General features: G+C 32.3%; 1 protein-coding gene across 1 annotated transcript in view; it reads right to left on the bottom strand.

Annotated features, from left to right (window-relative positions):
• LOC127699860 (uncharacterized) overlaps positions 1–18,942 on the bottom strand; it is a 34,435-nt gene extending 15,493 nt beyond the window's left edge. Inside the window, exons 1-2 of the mRNA XM_052203265.1 lie at positions 18,882–18,942; positions 7,200–7,309 (exon numbers count right to left, since the gene is read on the bottom strand). Coding sequence (XP_052059225.1) covers positions 7,200–7,255 — 56 coding nt within the window. The 5' untranslated portion in view covers positions 7,256–7,309; positions 18,882–18,942. The remainder of the gene's footprint in view (positions 1–7,199; positions 7,310–18,881) is intronic.

Here is an 18,942-nt window from a genome sequence, read left to right as displayed (position 1 = left end):
GACTCAGTTACACTGTCACATGTACTTTTTCAATTAGTATGTACTTTTGGCGTTATAAATGACAAAGGTAGTGAATTTATTTCACAATGCACTGATCAGCTTTGCAAAATTTTAGAAGTAAATCAAAACTTTACCCCAAGTTTTATACACCTTTGCTTGGGATTGTGCGAACGTACACATAGGACTGTTGCAGAACGTTTAACACCTTATACTAAAAAGGGAATACAGTGGGACAATATGTTACCTGCAATAAAATTTTCTTTTAATATTCGCCAAGTGACTCAACTAAATATTCGCCTTACGAAGTGGTTTACGGATTTCGTCCAAAATTTCCTCTCTCCGTTTCAAAACTTGGAATAGACCTTAATTCGCTTCATAGTGATTATCATAGTTATATGAACCAACAAATAGACAAACTGAAACTAATCCGAGAAGAAGCAGTTGTTAATGCACAAAAAGCAAGTGAAATTATGAAGGAACGTGAAAACAAAACTGAGACAAATCCGCTTAAACTTAGATTTTGTATATATGTTGAAAGAAGTAGTTGGACCAGGAAAAAAGCTTCAACCAAAGTACTCGGGACCATATGTTGTTCATGAAATTTTATCGCCACATTTAGTTAAACTCCGAGAAAAGGACAGTGGTAAATTTTTTTTAGGAATCCAGTGCATTTGGACCGTCTTAAAATAGCGTTTGTTCGCGCTCCGAATCCGACCAATTATTTTATTCCTATATCAGTGAAAAATGAGCAAACTTTGAATGAAATAGAAAAAGGAGCTATCACTAATTCCGAACCTACTAGTAATGTCGTCTCTGACGAACCAAATAATGAACCCTCAGTTAACAATAATTTACGAACAAGACCCGTGAGACAAAGTCGTAAGCCAGTGCGGTATCGATCAGAACTAGGCAATATAAGTGAAAGTACAGTAGCCGATACTTCATCATCTGAACAGACTGACAATACTTTTTACAAAGTCAAACGCATTTTGGCTCAACGAAAACGGAACGAGTGTTATGAATATTTAGTGCAATATAAAGGTGAACCTGCACAAAATGCGATATGGACCGTGGAGAACCAGTTAAATGAAGCCGCAAAACAATCTATAATAAAAAGACCACCTCCAGTTATGGACTAAGACGTAAAGAGTGATGTTACATTCTTTTCATGGACATTATATAGCATTTGACATTACTTAATTAATTGATATGTTAACATTTTTAGTAGACATGATTGCATTTCCATATTATAGACTCTATAGTTATTAATTTGACAAGTTTTTGTAGTTAGTTTTGTGTTTTAGCATTAGTTAAATTTTTCTTAGTCGTTAATTTGCCTTTTAGTAAAGTAGCTAGTTATAATTAAAAGAAAGAAAAAAAGAAGAAAAGATAACAATAGAAAAATATAAAGTCTGAAGTTTTTTTTGCTGTGTATTTGTTATGAAGTTTGTTTTTTCAATTTATTGTGTACAAATGATATTGTATTTTTGATTATTGATGACTGTTTTACACATGTAGAATTATGACAAATTTCCCTTGAGATAACGAATTTACGGTTCAATGAGATGAAAACAAACGGTACACATTGTTATCGGATGTCATAAAATATTTTGAGAGGTCAATGAACTATGTGGTTAATTCCGGTTTCAAGTGTAAACCAAAAATGGAATACCTATTTATAAACAGTACTCTCGTAAAATCATCCGTATATTTATGAATTTTCATTAATACCGTTGAAAACATGCTTAATTTGCAGTGTTGTTCATTTTCTAAGGGAATGCATACATGTTATACAGTGTTATTCACATTGTTGATAAATATTTACTGTGAGTCTAAATATACCATGCAAATGAAATTATAGCATTGAGTTTGAGTCTTCGAAAGTAGTAGTATTTGAAGATGATTGATCTGTTTTGAATAATTTTTTTTAATGTTATGAAATCTCACTGACCATCTGAAACAAAATGGATTTGTTTTTTGTTGGGCGGGGATGTTAGATGTAGATTGCCATGATCAGTGAATTTTCATAGAGTTATCGTTCTTTGTATAGTTTCTTCAATATAATGTTCCGGATATTGTTTTGTAATTAGAATTTAGAGATTAGAATAGAATGTTGATGAGAAACGTTTGTTTTTATATGTGCCTCAGCCTACCCAGAAAATGTGAGCTAGCTTCCCTAGACTTTCTGTTATTTGCCAAATGTAAAATGTTTATATCTAAAATGAAAACAACGTACAACAATTATGGTTTTATAAAACAAAGATCAACATGTGAAGTTGAGACTTTACACAGTTGCTATAAGATAGTGGATGAGTTCTTAATCAAATTCAATTGTATTAAGCTGATTACATGTACATTGTCGATGACGTTATATATTAAGCAATGTTGTGCTTATTTACGATACTGGTTTTTCCCATGGCTATTTTTAGAAAAATGTTTATAGCATAAAAAATTGTGAAACTACTTTTAAACAAAAACAAAGTAGATTATATATTGTCATTTTTAAAACCCGTAAACGTATGTTTGTGAGGCAGTTATTACTTACAGTGTACACACATTTTTATAATGTTATTGGGAGTGAAAGTGATTCAAATATGCATGTACATTATAAAGGCGATGCTTTTTGGAACTTACTGTTAGTTGATAACAAAAACAGATCACTTGATGTAAGTGATAATAAAGTAATTTATAAACAAACATGTAAAAACAATATTGAACAGATATCCAAAATTACTTACCTTTTTAGAGTGTAATCTTCTTCAGAAAAGAGTCGTTTCAAAATCGTGAAAGTAATCCAAAAAGCCATTTACGTATGAATTCTAAATTAGTTTTAAATCCTTTCTAAATTCAGACTCAACTATAGTCTGCCACATATATAAGTACACTTTTCAATTGCAACATACTCAATTCATTTGTTTAGAGTGTTTAATTCACACACTATTTTTATTACACCTAGTTATTAGTGAACTGCAATATAATCCTACTAAATCGATAGCAGTAGATTTATTTATCCAAATTGAATGCTTTATACACAATGTAGCTTATTGTAACGAAATGTGGTTCCCCTGAAATGGAACTTGTTTCCCCTAAAATTGTGTGATGACGTTGTTTAAATCTCACCCATAATTGACTTTTCTTATTATATATTACTTGTATAACTATGTTTAAACATTGTTAACCCTAAAACTTTTATTATTCTTGCCTATGTTTTAACATTCGGAACACCTGTGAATTGTTTATTTCAATTGACGTACAATGACGTCAGTTCCGGTTTTGGTAATTTAGGTATTTTCCGAAATGGTAAATGGTAAACCAAAATGGTAAATGGTAAACCAAATCGGTAAATTGGTTTACCTAGGTATAAATACGGCGGAGAATACAGATAAGTCTTCAGCTCATATTTTACCCTGGGCAAGTAACTTTCGCTAATTCCAAGCGTTATAATAAAATTAAGTACCAGTTACCAGACCAAGTCAGTAGAACCAGTTACCAAGCAAACGACAGATAACCATGTCTGAGGAGAATAGGTCCGTACATATTTTGGTTTGTTAATTCGTTTACGAGTTACACACGGAAATAACTTATTAAGTTAAACTTTATCTTTTTGCATTGAATTTGATTTACCATTTGCCGATTACCAAACTACAATTAGTAAACTTTCTGGGTATATTTTCCGCTATCCATTTTCTTTATTTCACGATAGAGGGTTAATAATATATTTATCTATAAGATTATGATTTAGTTAAGTTATTTAATATTTATCTGTATTGTTGATAATTTATGCATCTTAAATTTAATATAAGTTGATTTTTATTTAACGAGTCTGTTATTCCTACAAACACTAATACGGAGAGTTACATACAAAACACACAAACACTTTCACAGGCCAAAAACGTATTTCCCGATATACCCTTTTTTTATGCCCCCGCCGTAGCGGAGGAGGCATTAAGTTTTACCCTTGTCCGTCTGTACGTCCGTCCGTCCGTACGTACGTACGTCCCAAAATTATCCACTGATAAAACACAGATCAAGTTGAATTTGGGTAGTGTCACTTTAACCATTATTGAGTTATGCCCCTTTATAAATCGAAAAATTGCAAAATTTTTAGTTTCCATTCTGTTACTTAAGTTTGCCCCAACCAAACATTATGAAACTCAGATAGAGATTAAAGAATAATTAGCATGCGATTGTTTTATTGATTCCCTAAATGATGTTGACATGGCATGGGCTATTTTCCAGGCCAAAGCAAAAAGTATTAATAAAGCTATTCAAGTAGCTCTTGAATATGAAGCATTCCAAAATGAAAGACGTAAACACGGCACTAAGCTATAAATGAAAATAATAATTTTGATCTAAATAGGGAAATTTATTTGTCTGAACAAGTTGATGTCATTTCAGGTCGTCTTGCAAAAATAGAAAATAATAGAAAAAAATAAGAAAACTTTTTTTTGTTACCATTGTGGGGTTTCCAGTATTTAAAAGGGAATGCCTCCTATTGTATAACCGATCCCAAATGTTCGAAGGTAGCAGAACTAACAACCTAATTCCAAGAAAAGTGGCAGACCAAATGACTGGTCAGGGAAACTATTAGTGGCTGAAACTGAGGACCAAGTTTCAGCCGAAACTAAATATGATTTTGAAGAATCCAATCATTTTGAGAAATTGAATCAGATAAATATATTCTGAAAGTATATACTTAGTATGTACATTTTGTAATTGTCAGTGTTATTGACATGAAATTAAATTGTTTGGTTGATACCGGGTCCACTGTTAGTGTCTTTAACTCATCCATGTATAATATTATGTCCAAGAGTGTAAAGCCAGTGTTATCCAATGCACGTAGTGGTTTAAGCATGGCAAATGGAAGTGTAGTTATGCCAAAGGGGACTGCTAAATTACCTACGCAGTCGGATAATAAAATTGTGTATCACCGTCTCATTGTTGAAGACATAGATATACTTGTACCAAGGATTATTGAGTTTGATTTTTAAAGATAAAAGTCCATGTATATTGTATAAGGGAAAGAGTTTTTTTTTAAATTGACGGTCAATTTATTTCAGATTTTTATTAATATTGCTTACATTTATTGATTGTTTAAATATGTAACTTATTTTCAGGAAATTCAATTGTACAATAGTGTTTTATGAACATTTGATGGTGCTCTATAACCATTTGTCAAAATACACAGAATTAGTTCTGATGTAAGAACATTCATCACGCGAAGAAGATGTGTTAGTGCTTTATGAACATTCGTCAAGTGAAAAAGATATGTCGGTGCTCTATAAACATTCGTCAAAATAAACAGAACTTGTGTTTTATGAACAATCGTTATGAGAAGAAAAAAAAAAGTTGCTACCCATTACACCGGGGAACTTCACGCGCGTTTTCCTAAGTTCCATGGTTGTTCCTTGTGAAATATCGAATCCTGTAGATTATCCATAATATCTGTAATTAAATATTTAATCAACTAACGATTTTATCTTATTATGTCGATCATTTTCCCTCATTTTAGTAAATGCATCACTTGGCTGCCACATATTCAATGAATGGGACTACTGACCTAGCTATGCAAATGACCCACGTTGACGTCACACCGTCTATGATGTAACTCTCACAACATTGAGCGCCAAATTCGAGCCATTACCGTATCTCTGTCTCTGGATTAAAAACGTCTTATATTTGACTACCTGTAGTGTTCTACCAAAGGTAGTACCCTACACCCCGTTAAAAATATGTCAAATTGCCAAATTTCAATAAAAGATGTTTAAAAAATGAAAAAAACGTTGAATTCACGTTACACGTTGTGGTCGAATTTCTCAAAAATTCGCCAGATTTGGACTAAAACCGGGGATAAATTCGTTATCTACGTTCATATCCGTAGATATGGATATTTTAACACCCTTCAGTACCCTGTACTTGGATACTTCAGGGTGTTAAAATATCCATATCTACGGATATGAACGTAGATAACTTATAATATCTTCGGTTGTCTATTTTTGACCAGCTCAAAGCGGCTTGACCATTGAAGAGCAATACCAAAAAGAAATACGAGTAAGTGATGTTTGAATACGAAAAAATACTAAAAATTGAAGATCTTTTAATCAGTTTATATTAATTTTTGGAATATAATATTTAAAATGTTATTCATCAAGAACATTTCACCGAGTTAACATGTATTTGGAAGATAAACAAAAATCCCAAAATTAACTTGTTGCCTGAAATTATGTTTTGCAATAGGTTGAAGTATCATCATCTGATTTCAGGAAATAAGCCTAATACCTGGAAATTACAGGCAATAAATTAATGCCTAGGCGTTAGCTTATTGCCTAGGATTTAAGCTTAATGTCTAATTTCACTTATTGCCGCTAACATATATATAAGTACGTCTAAACAAGTGACAACTCTAAATAATTACTGTGTGTATTTTGTTATGGAAGATCACTGTTTAAATCAGATTATAATATAACATTTAGCTGAAACAAAAACCTGTTTACAATCTAACATTCTTAAACGTATGTGTTCTATAATCTCTTTTGTTTTATTGTAAAAACTACATAGGTCTGTTTCTTTTGTTTTACGTTTAAATATTGGAGGTTTTTTGTGCTTGAAATTTGTATAGAATTATGTTTTGAAACATTATCTGTTTATCATTTGACGGGTGAATTAAGGAAAATCCCAATGATCTATTTCCATTTGCATATTTTCTTTCTATTTTTTTTTTTTTAGATTTTATTATGTTTTCCTGATCAATGATTTATAAAAACATTGGCATGATTTCTAATTTTTCAAATACTTTAAACTATTTCAATGTCAACTGATTTTAAAATTGATTAAAAGAAAAAAACTCTTGTTTTCCAATTTGTAAATCACTGACACAAAATATAAAAAAACGCAATTTGAAAAGTTTTATTTTAAATTTTTTAATGTTTATTTAATAAAATATGCTGATGTGAGTTGCATTTTTCAGTTTAGTCAAATTGAGAAGACTGTTCTTCCAAAACATATCAACATATTTGTTTGATACTATGCATATGCATCCTCCAGATTTTAACTGCACCATATTTTCTTTATTTTTAATTGATGAAACATTTCCAAGGAGAAAAATTGAAAATGTCTGGTAGTTTCGTTCCATTTTCTCTTGTCGAAGACGAAAAGATCATCGTGTATCTATGATGAGTTTATTTATTACTAAATTTTACCTATTTTGTTCTGGGTTTGTTTCCCTTCTTTTTAAAGAACTTTTGATCCAATCCATTAAGCCTCTGTTGTTGTAATTTTGCTCGTCCGCCTAGTCACTCAACTGACTTTTCTAAAATATATAGGAACTGTTTTATATGTGGAGTTTAGTTGATATATGTTGTGTTTGGTTAATTAATATCTCAACAGACAGTCGATATTTCTATTGGTACTAATTGCGCGTCCCTATTGGTCGTCTTGTTTTTGTACTCTAATGAAGTCGAGTTCAAAAAGATCCTTCTCAAATACAAAATAAAAAGCAACTTAATAGATCATGATATTTTTCGATATTGACGACTTAAAACTAGAATCCAGGACAAACGTGAGGATTTCTCAGCAGTAACATACCCTCTGCCCCGTAGTGTGACGTTTGCATATTAATAGTATCAATTAATGCGTTACACTTTACGGACTTTATTAACAGAGGTGTGCTCCGTACATAAAAACTGCTTCCTCAGAGGTATGAGAAAGAACGATTGCATTGAACAGAGTTTCTACGGTCATCTTTACGAATTGTGTACGATACTATGTGTCTATTTCTCAACTCATGAGTGACATGTTTTCGCGGTCTTACATCTTTGGATACCAGAATGGTCGTTTGAACAGTAATTTTCCGATTGTTTCCTACTCCCGATTGTGACATTTTTAATGAGTGTCAATTCGCATGGCGAGTGATGCGTGTATAGCAGGGTCACTTACGTTGTCAGCACACCCGGTCTTGCTCCTTCAGGAGTTGATACGATTAAATAAGTTTTTTTTTGTTTTTACCTGGATTTAGATTTATTTGCTGGATTAATGAGATTTGAACATCGATTAAACTATTGTTGCCTGGGAATTTTATGAATTTATCAACATCATCTAAAATTAAGGTTTAGTCATCTGTATATCGACTTATTATAAAATACATTAACAGGTGTACTGATTTTATCAACTTGTCAAGTATATTTAATGACTCTACCATTCAACACTTTATAACTCCCTATTTTGATAACACAGAAACACCTGTCATCGCGTATACATACAAAACAAAATAGCAGAAGTTTAATTTTCAAATACTGTGGATTCATTTGTTTTCGTGAATACCATTTTTTTTGATAGAGGACAACTAACCTATTCGTGGATATTTGATTTCGTGGTTTTGCAAAAAACTACATACACATCTTTAGAAAATGTGTACTTAGTTGCACAATTTGAATTCGTGGCTTACCTTTACCAAAAAATTCCTCAAAAAATTGGTATCCCACGAATAATAATGAATCCACAGTAAATATCAGGAACATCAGACGTCAGTGTAGAAAATAATACTCATCTTACTTGACTGTGAATCATCGAATTTTAGATATGATCCCTATAGCCATTACGGGGGATCTCTACATCGTTCAAGACCGAGGGGTTAAAAACCTTTTGAAAAATGGACAAAAATAACGTCCTCCATATCATATCTAAAATAGATTGCAAACAGTGTCGTCAGGTCATAAAAGTCGCTCTTTCATCGTATTGTAAATTGGTGCAAACGGAAAAAAATCTGATAAAAATCTCTTGATTATTTTTAGAATAAATGTATGAATGTTGTGGATATTCGTATATGACATTTTGAAAATATTAGAGTACACGATACGCCTATTTCTAGAGTAAGAAACAAATAAGAACTACTCGCAACGCGGTTTGTGTTTGTTCCTACCGACAAAGCAGCCAATGTGGTGATAGTATGACGTAAGTACTACTACACGGAAGTTCTTAAGAATGATATTAAAAAGGTCAGTGCGCTCAGCAGAGAGTCATATAGTAAAGAGTCATAGCATAACCACATCACATCTTAAGGCCTGTTCTGAACATTTGAAGGTCCCTAAGATGTATTGGTTAACATAAACTACACAAAAACCCCGTAATATATCGTTTCATCTCGGCCTCTAGTAATTGTTTTACAACTAATAATTCAGTACTTTTAACTGGTTCCGTGAATACCATAAAAGAACTTGACATTAACTTTTGTAATAAAACATATGAAAATAGTGGAATTAACTTTTGTTTTAGATATATTACGTGCTTTTGATGGTCCTTTCGATTCGGCTACAGTTTTGATTTTTCAACTCTTTACACTACACTTCCACTCAATCGTACCAAACAAACTTTTTCTTATTTGATTGGATGGTCGTTTGAAAATTCTGATTACAAATATATTTGTATAAAAGAAATACAAAAGGGACATTTAAACTTATAAGTCGAAAATAAACTGACAACGCCATGGCTAAAAAGAAACAGACAAACAGACAAAATACAGTACACAAAAATCAATATAAAAAACGAAAGACTGAGCATCACGAACCACATGAAAAACTGGGGGTGCTCTCAGGTGCTCCGGTAGGGTGAGCAGATCATGCTCCACATGTGACTTCCGTCGTGTTGCTTTAAAGTACAAACCCAGTAATAAGGCTTATTCGGTAGCTCACATTTGGGGAAAGGGGACGGGATTGTAGTTACGACAATTAGAAAATATAAAAAAGAAGATGTGGTATGATTGCCAAAGAGACTACTCTCCACTAGAGACCAAGTGACCAGAAATTAACAACTATAGGTCACCGTACGGCCTTCAACAATGAACAAAGCCCATACTGCATAGTCAGTTATAAAAGGCCCCGAAATGACAAATGTAAAACAATTCAAACGAGAAAACTAACGGCCTGATTTATGTACAAAATAATGAACGAAAAACAAATATGTAACACAACAACAAACGACAACCACTGAATTACAGGCTCCTGACTAGGGAGAGGCATATATAGAATGTGGCGGGGTTGAACTAGTGTTTTGACGCCAAACCCTCCCCCTAAACTTGGACAGTGATGTAACGGTAAAACATAAGAAAAAACTATGCAAAACAATAAACGAAAAACAAATATGAGAAACAGCAACAAAAACAACCGTCCGTCGTCGTTCATGAAAATAAACTCATCATAGATACCAGGATTGCAATTTTATATTAACGCCAGACGCGCGTTTCGTCTACATAAGAATCACCAGTGACGCTCGAATCAAACAATGTTAAAAGGCCAAATAAAGTACGAAGTTGAAGAGCATTGAGGACCAAAAATTCCTAAAAGTTTTGCCAAATACAGCTAAGGTAATCTATTCCTGAGGTAGAAATGCCTTAGTATTTCAAAAATTCAAAATTTTGTTAAAAGTTAATTTATAGTTATGAACATATCAATGATAACTCAAGTCAACACCGAAGTGCTGACTACTGGGCTGGTGATACCCTCGGGGAAATAAATCTCCACCAGCAGTGGCATCGACCCAGTGGTTGTAAATAAACTCATCATAGATACCAGGATTGAAATTTTATATTAACGCCAGACGCGCGTTTCGTCTATAAAAGACTCATCAGTGACGCTCGAATCAAACACAGATATTCCATAACGGTCAACCAACCCGTGATGGCGTCCGTAAAATTTACGAAGGGATTATTTCAACTTCATTACTTGGAAATCTTGGTATTGTACGGTGTAGCTTTCTTATGAGAAGCAACCCTCTATCAAGGAAATCATGATAGGAAATATTTAGTGAGAGAACATCATCTTTCTAGTTGAAAGTGAAGTTAAAGGATAATGTTATTTTCTTTTCTTTCATCCTAAGAGGGCCCTGTATGAAGTCAGCCTCATATGAATAAAGGAACAAGTCGGCAAGAAGAAGAGAACAGTTGGTTCCCATGGAAAAGCCGAATGTGTGTTTAAAAACACGTCCTCCAAACAAATATGTTGTTAATAATCAAGAAATCAAGCATCTTGATAATGTCAGTTTCAGATCATGTTTTGTTTAAATCAGAGTGTTTCTTTTTTACAAATTACGATTTACCCCTTCCTACGACAAGATACTTGTATCTGCGTTGGCCATTCTGTTTTATAAAAGTAGGACCAACACTTTCAATTTGTCTTTTCGTTTGAAATGGGGAATAGTTGTGTAGAAAAGTCAATGTTTTTAATGCTATTGCAAGATGAAGTAGTCTTCTTCTCTAATGAGAAAGGTTAATGTGCTAGATATACTTACTGGAGGTAGGATGAGATGATTGAAGTTGTTAATTTTCTCCTTGATAATATTTATGAACGTTTCAGTAATAAAGTGTAGCGACAGGTTTAGGTTTTTCCATGGGAACTTATTGCGCGCCCTTAATATCAGACTTGATTCTGTACTGTTATGAATCACAGTTTATGTCCAAACTCATCTAAATTGCATTAATTGATAAATTTGAAAAAAATATTATTATCTTGAAAATATTTCTAGTTTAATAATCAAGAGTTTTCTAAAGATAATGCCAAAATTTACCCAAAGGAACTTACTTGAAATAAATCAAATATAAACGGTAATAACTGTCTGTTCCTAGGTTCAGATATTTCAGTTTTACACAGGAAACTCTACACAAAACTTACAACAAAAGGGACGATTTTTCTTTCCCTATTGTCAATTTCCCTTTTTTGGATTGTGATGTTCCTTTGGCATCATCTTACGGTGTTTATATATCACAACTCGTTCGATATGCCCATGTCTTCAGTGACGTTTTGGATTTCAATGAACGTAATTTATGTATTACTGGTAAATCAGTTAGTCAGGGATTCTGTTACCACCAATTACGTTAAAACCTTTACTAAATTCTTCCCTAGATACAAATAATTAGTTTGGAAGTTTTGCTGTACCTATAGAAAACGTATTTCAAACGGGAAATCACCGTCTTATTTTTACGGAGATGTTGTTTACCAAGCCCGGAAATATAGATACTATCCGGGTAAACTTATCGATCCTTTAGATGGACCTATTCTAAAAGGTTACCAATTCAACACTGTAATTAGATCTTTGAATATTATTTTCATTGGCATAAATATTGATTTTGTTATCAGTAAATTAAAACCAAACTAATATTATTGTTATATACATATGCACATTCACGGTTCTACAATCTGTCGATATATGTAATTTTTCATTGCACAAGATCATGTTGTTAATGACGTCTTTACACTAAATCCATTTGGTGTTGGATGTGTACTGATTGACATTTTAGTCTTAGATACATGTTTTTTTTATTAGTTGTTATTGGCTTTGAACTAGCTGTCAGTAACTGCAAGTACTCTCATATCTGTACTTAGTGTCTTTTTTGTTGTGGGGGATGTATAAATACCCTGCCACGTCCGGTCTGTGTTCTTGTTACTTGTTTTTCTGCTCTGTATTGTTCTGAGTTAAGCCCTTTTTAACTTATTCTTATAGTTTGTTCATATGTTGTGCTGATACACCACTGTACCAGGTAAGGGGAGGGTTGGGCGCCCGTTAACATGTTTAATCCCGTCATATTGTGTGTGTGCCTGTCCCTAGTCAGGAGCCTGTAATTCAGTGGTTGTCGTTTGTTGCTGTGTTACATATTTGTGTTTCGTTCATTATTTTGAACATAAATTAGGACGTTAGTTTTTCTCGTTTGAATTGTTTTACAAATTTTCATTTCGGAGCCTTTTAAAGCTGCCTATGTGGTATGGGTTTTATTCATTGTGGAAGGCCGTATGGTGACATATAGTTGTTTACTTCTATGTCATTTTGTTGGAGAGTTGTCTCATTGGCAATCATACCACATCTTCTTATTTTTATATTGGCAAAAACTCAGACTAGTCTATCTTGAAACGATACCATTAATGTCCGGATTATTTAAATTAGTTTAATAACTGTGTTTGATGTAGAGCGTAGCAGTTTACCGATAAATAAATCTCATAAATCATAAGACAAATTAAGTTAACAAACAGAAACTGAGAAACTCCCTGAACTCCAAAAGGAGTGAAACCGGGTACGTTGACAGGGTAAGCTATGCAGGGATCACCTGTCGTGCGGATGCAAACTCAGTCAACAATTTAAAAAAAATAATAAACTTTCAAGTCGGACAATTGGCTAGATGTGACAATCACAGAAAATATTCTCAATCAATGTCAGTATCACTTGATGATTCACAATGAAGTATGAATGGTATCAATATAACTCATCAGTACTTATAATGCACAACAAGTGCCACATATAGAGCAGACACTACTTATACCAGAGTTAATTTCCTTTTACGGATGGCGTTCGTGTATTTCAATCTTAATAATTATCTGTGTATCGTCGTAATATGGGTTTTCGTGCTATTTAGAATGCATTGTGACGTCACAATTTCCATTGAAAAAGCACTCATAGTACAAATTCATATGACGCACGACAACATATGATCTGACGATAATGTTTTGTAATTTTTGTTTGTCTTTTCGTTATTTTGCCACGGTGTTGTCTGTTTTTATTGAACCTATTAATTTCGTTCGCCACCGTGGTTTTTTCTCTCTATTTTTTAATACCATTCTTTACAACTAGATTTTAAAACCTTGGTATTTTAATTTTACACCCCTTTCGTGACAAGCCTTAATTAAACCTTTCCAAAGACAACTACTGGACTTCAAAGTATTTATTATTAGTAAAGTAATCATGTACGATATCTTAGTAACACTTCATTTACCACAATGTTCTCTTGTTTGGTATACGTATTTAAATCCCACTTGATTGTGCTTAAATGATTATAGACCTGTAAGAAAAGTCGATAAGATTTTTTAGGCTGATTTTAAATACAAATACTACAACAAAATATAGCGGACTATCTCATAAAGCACTGATAATCATCCATTTTTTCATTATAGTTACTTGTATGGGTGTGTTTGATACTGCTGATATTTTAAAACAATAAAAAATAACAAAATATTCCACAATACCAAGACGAAGATCCAGCAAATACCGTTATTTATATATATAAATTGTTATTATTATTATTGTCATCATAAAATTGCCTTGTTTCATAGAAGTGATCGATTAATATTAAGATAGTTTCTATTTTCTGATAATTAGATTACAAAAAGATTTTGAACGGTTGCAAGATAAATCTGCAAAAAATATACAAATAAAAGAATAAAAAAATACTGTAACTGCAATCGATTCACATCTAAATCCGGTTTCTTTGCGTGAAGGTTTATATAAATATTTGTTAAAAATGTTCGCTTATTTGATATTTATTTAAATTGAGCTTTTCATATCGAGGAATTTTATAGCTTACTATGCTGTATGAGTTTTGCTTATTGTTGAAGGTCGTACACGGACCTATATATTCTTACGTCTACGCCATTTAGTCTCTGATGGATAGTTATCTCATTGTCTATCATACTATGTGCCACATCTGCTTATTCTCTACCAAGCATACGAAATGTTTAGAATAGAGAAAAGTAGCTTTACCTTCTTATACAAAAAAAAAATAAGTATTTTTATAACTATTCTTATAGTTGTATATCGTGTAAAAGACGAATATTATACACAATTTTAAATGAATATCGTGGAGTTTAAAAGAGAGGCGAAAGATACCAAAGGGACATTCAAACTCATTAGTCAAACATAAACTGACAAAGCCATGACAAAAAAAGAAAAAGACCAAAACACAAACACAAATAACAATACACAAATAACACAACAAAAAACTAAAGATTCAGCAACATGAACCACATCGGGGTGATCGGAAGTGCTCCAAAAGGGTAAGTATATCCTGCTCCACATATGGCACATGTCGTGTTGCTCGTGTAAGTACAAACCCGGTGATAAGTCTAATTCAGTAAGTCACATTCGGGGAAAAGAGGACGGGATAGTGGTTACGAAAATTGGAACATATCCGTCGTCATCTATGAAACAGATATTCCATAACGGTCACCTAACTCGTGATTTCGTCTGTAAAATTTGCAAAGGGGTGATTTCAACTACACCACTTGGAAGTCTTCGTTAAATAGCTTCCTTGTGAGCAGCAACCCTCTATCAAGGAAATCAAGATAGGAAATACAAGCCCTGGAATATCGTTTCAACTTGGAGATATATACTCCATATGCAGGTGCTGATGAAATGTTGCTACATAAAAATGGGAAGTTCACAATTTGGGAAGCTGAAATCATCTCTTTTGTCTTAAAGTTCTGTTTTCAACTGACCCTCATTGTCAATTTCTAGATGTAAGTCAAGATATGAGACAGACATAACTGTATCTGTTGTATCCTTGATCTCAAGTTCGATGGGGTAGATGAGTTCAACAAAGTCACCAAGCTTTGAATTATTTAGTTAGAGAACATCATATATATAGCGGAAAGTTAAGTTAAAGGATAATGCTAAGCTTTTTTTCTTTCTTCCGAAGAAGCTCTTGTTTGAAGTCAGCCTCGTAATAATAAAGGAACAAGTCGGCAAGACGAGGACCGCAGTTGGTTTCCATTGGAATGCAAAAGTAACAAATATGTTGTTAATCAAGAAATCCAGCTTCTTGATAATGTCAGTTTAGGAATTTTTGTTTGTTTGAATCAGAGTGATTTTTAAAAAGTAAGATTGATCTTTCCCTAAGACAAGATACTAACAAATTATAAAATCGATGCTCGTAAACATTTCTCTCCTCCTCTTTGACGCCTTCCATCATAACTGCTCGTTCAATATTAATTCTTAGCCATGTTTTCGTGTATGCTCTAAGGTAAGGTTATGAAACTCCGTCATCGTCCAATTCGTGTTGTCTTTGGCGTCGTGTATAATGAATCTATTATAGGAAGAAATGAAATGTGGTATGGAAAAGATGTATTTTCACTTCTTTCAATCATCGATATGCATTTATCGCTTTTTTGGATAAACACCAGAAACTATACTGCAAATGCTGAGAACAATTGGACCACTAAAGTCCTGCTAAATACCACACGGATTTTCTCCAGTCAATCGTCTCCTATCTGTCCTTTTGTGGCTTCGTAGTTTCCCGTGTTATTATATTTTAAGTTTACGTTTTGACTTTTTATCTCATTCTGTTTGTACACAAAGCCTTTGAATCGATTTTATGTGAACTTTATTCACCAATACTCGTGAACAATGGTTTCATTCCTATTGAAATTGGCCGCCATTGATGGACTATCATGATGGCACAACCCATGTGATACACATACTTCAAGTTTAACCACCGGTGCATTTTTACTAGGGGCATTGCTACATTTACTGCATTCTAGTGTAGTAGTAGACAATACAAAGCTTATACAGCTCGTGAAAGTGGTATTCTTGTACATCAAAAATTTGCGCAGCAATATAACATTTTTTCAAGAATTGGGACTAGTTTGGAATTGGGTTTTCCTCCAAACTTTGTAATTTTAGGTGATAAGATTGAGGCCAACCGTCCACCAATTGTTACTTCATATAGGAGACACCAATTAAGACTGCGAAGCGAGAAAATAAAATACAAATAACTAAATATAAGAATTTCAGAGTGTCGAGCTTATGTTGAACACGCCATAAGACTTTTAAAACATTCAAGATTGTCGGAACTTTGTAGTAGACATCCAAGGTACGAATTGAATGAATTGTTGAATTTTGTGCTGAATTTGCGGATAGACAAAAGGAGTTTTTTTTGGCTATTAAATATATACTTATATCATTTAATGCATAAATTTTGGCTTATGGCCGTTAAATCCACCATCCCCATTTTTTATTAGTTTTTACACTTTTGCACTCTTAAATCAAACAAATACCAATATATATATTATGAAATGCTCATGCATGTCTCAAAATTTGGAGTAGACGTTAGCTGTTCACTATATCGTACACAAACACCACAACAGTTAACTATGCTACACCATGATTCCTTTCAAGACAATTGTATTCTGAGAAAGTTCACACTAAAATATTGTTTCGGTATTGTTATTTAGCATCTGCGCAGTATTTGAATTTGTCTAATAAAAAGTTAAAACCTGGGATAACTGAAAATGATGAATATTCATAAGTAGAAAAAAATATTCAACCTTTGATAGTATTTAATTTACTAGAACGCAATGAATAAAAAAACAACAAAAATATGACCCACATTTGTATCCAATAAGGTCCCTGCAACAACATTTTAGCACGTTAAAATGGCATTGTAATTTTGATTTATTTTGGCATCAGCATTCTTGTAAAATTTATATGTTTCATTCAAGAATGATCTGCTAGACATCATTTAAGATATTTACATATCAAGGCCTCACAATTCTGCGATATATTGGCAAGCAATGTTAACTTCCCGTCACGAAATCCGACTTTAGTATTATTTGGCACTAGTATGCGTGTTGAAAATTATCCTCAGCTTCAAAGTTTTTTAAAATTAGATTCCTCCATAGTTTATACGTGTTTAAAGGCTACAAATTTATTTCCCTACAACAATCGAATGATTATTTTGATTTGAGGTTCAAATGCATAAGTATCTATATATTATATTTATATATATATAAAGTATTTTCATTTAAAAACTAAATCATAAAATATCCTGTTTCGGAACTAGCTTATAATATAGAATATAGTTTGTTTTCAATAAAAAAAAATCTTAAATATTTTCAACTTTAGGAACAACTTTGTATTATTAAAAAATAAATAAATTGTTCATTATCTGTTGATAAATTAAAAGTTTAAAGAAAATACATCATTTACAATAATCTGTTTATGCCTGCATATAAAAGGTATTATAAAACTTTATGAAATTTTTCTTCGACAAAGTACTGCAAGTAATACCGGTTATTTGGTAAACTTCTTTTCGTTCATACAATTTAATTTCTTTTTTGAGGTGAGCTATACAACATCTGGAAATTAAAAAAATCAAGTGTATATTAAAACTGATGGAATATTTTAGTTTAAATCTTTGTCATAAGCGATAACACTCAAGTACAAAAAAAAAAGTATATCGTAAACTCACGAGGAATATTTTCTGTAATTTATTTGAAATTATTTTTGTTTAATACATTTATCAATTTGGCTTTACTGACAAAAAAATATATTTCGAACTTTTCTGCAACTCTAAAGCTCTAATTTATACTTCCATGATGCGTTTCTGATAAAGGTAAATCCAGAAAACGCCTCACACAGACCAAATCTAGAGAGTGTTGTTTACATTTTCTCGTACATCTGTCCATAACTTAGTATTGAATATCATTTTTGCTAGAGGTAAACTGCGTGTTTCTTCTTTAACAAATATAATGTACTTTTTGCTAATTATTCAACATTGACTGTATTTGTGTTTATAAATGTAGATATATTCATGAAAACTAGCCTTTTTACACTAACAATGGATACACACTGTGTGACTCCGTTTTTAAAATAAAATAAGATATCATATTCGAAAATAGCCAATATAATTTGAATATACAGTCGTGGAATGATGAATGTGGCTGATTTAATACCAATAATGACAATGTTAAGCAAGTGTATGAAATAAAGTTGTCGATATTAACTTGAACAATCTGGTTATGATATCAATATATATATAAAAGTATGAATACAGATACTTATATGTCACATTTCGACAATAAGTTTACTGGCTTTCAAGAAAAGTCAAGTAGAAAATTTAAAGTTTAAACATCAATTATATTATAAATGTGTATGTAAAACCATTTCTCAAATTTTGAATTGAACAGACATTATATTTGCAGAAAGTACATGAGAATGTTATTATTGATATAATTGATAGTTGTTAAATTGGAACAAATTAACCATAGAAAATTTGGTAAAAATTGTGGCATTATAAACTGTTAAAGCCTAAAACCCCTTATCTTCGAAAAATGATTACTGATGTTACTTACCCAAAACTCTTTCTAGAAAATCTCTTCCACTTTCCTAGTCTCGATATAAACTAAAATTCGT

Source organism: Mytilus californianus, unplaced genomic scaffold (assembly GCF_021869535.1).
Source record: "Mytilus californianus isolate M0D057914Y unplaced genomic scaffold, xbMytCali1.0.p SCAF_42, whole genome shotgun sequence".
In the NCBI taxonomy this organism is placed as follows: domain Eukaryota; kingdom Metazoa; phylum Mollusca; class Bivalvia; order Mytilida; family Mytilidae; genus Mytilus; species Mytilus californianus.
Note: the sequence above shows the minus strand (reverse complement) of the source record. Positions and strands in the feature narration are given on the sequence as shown.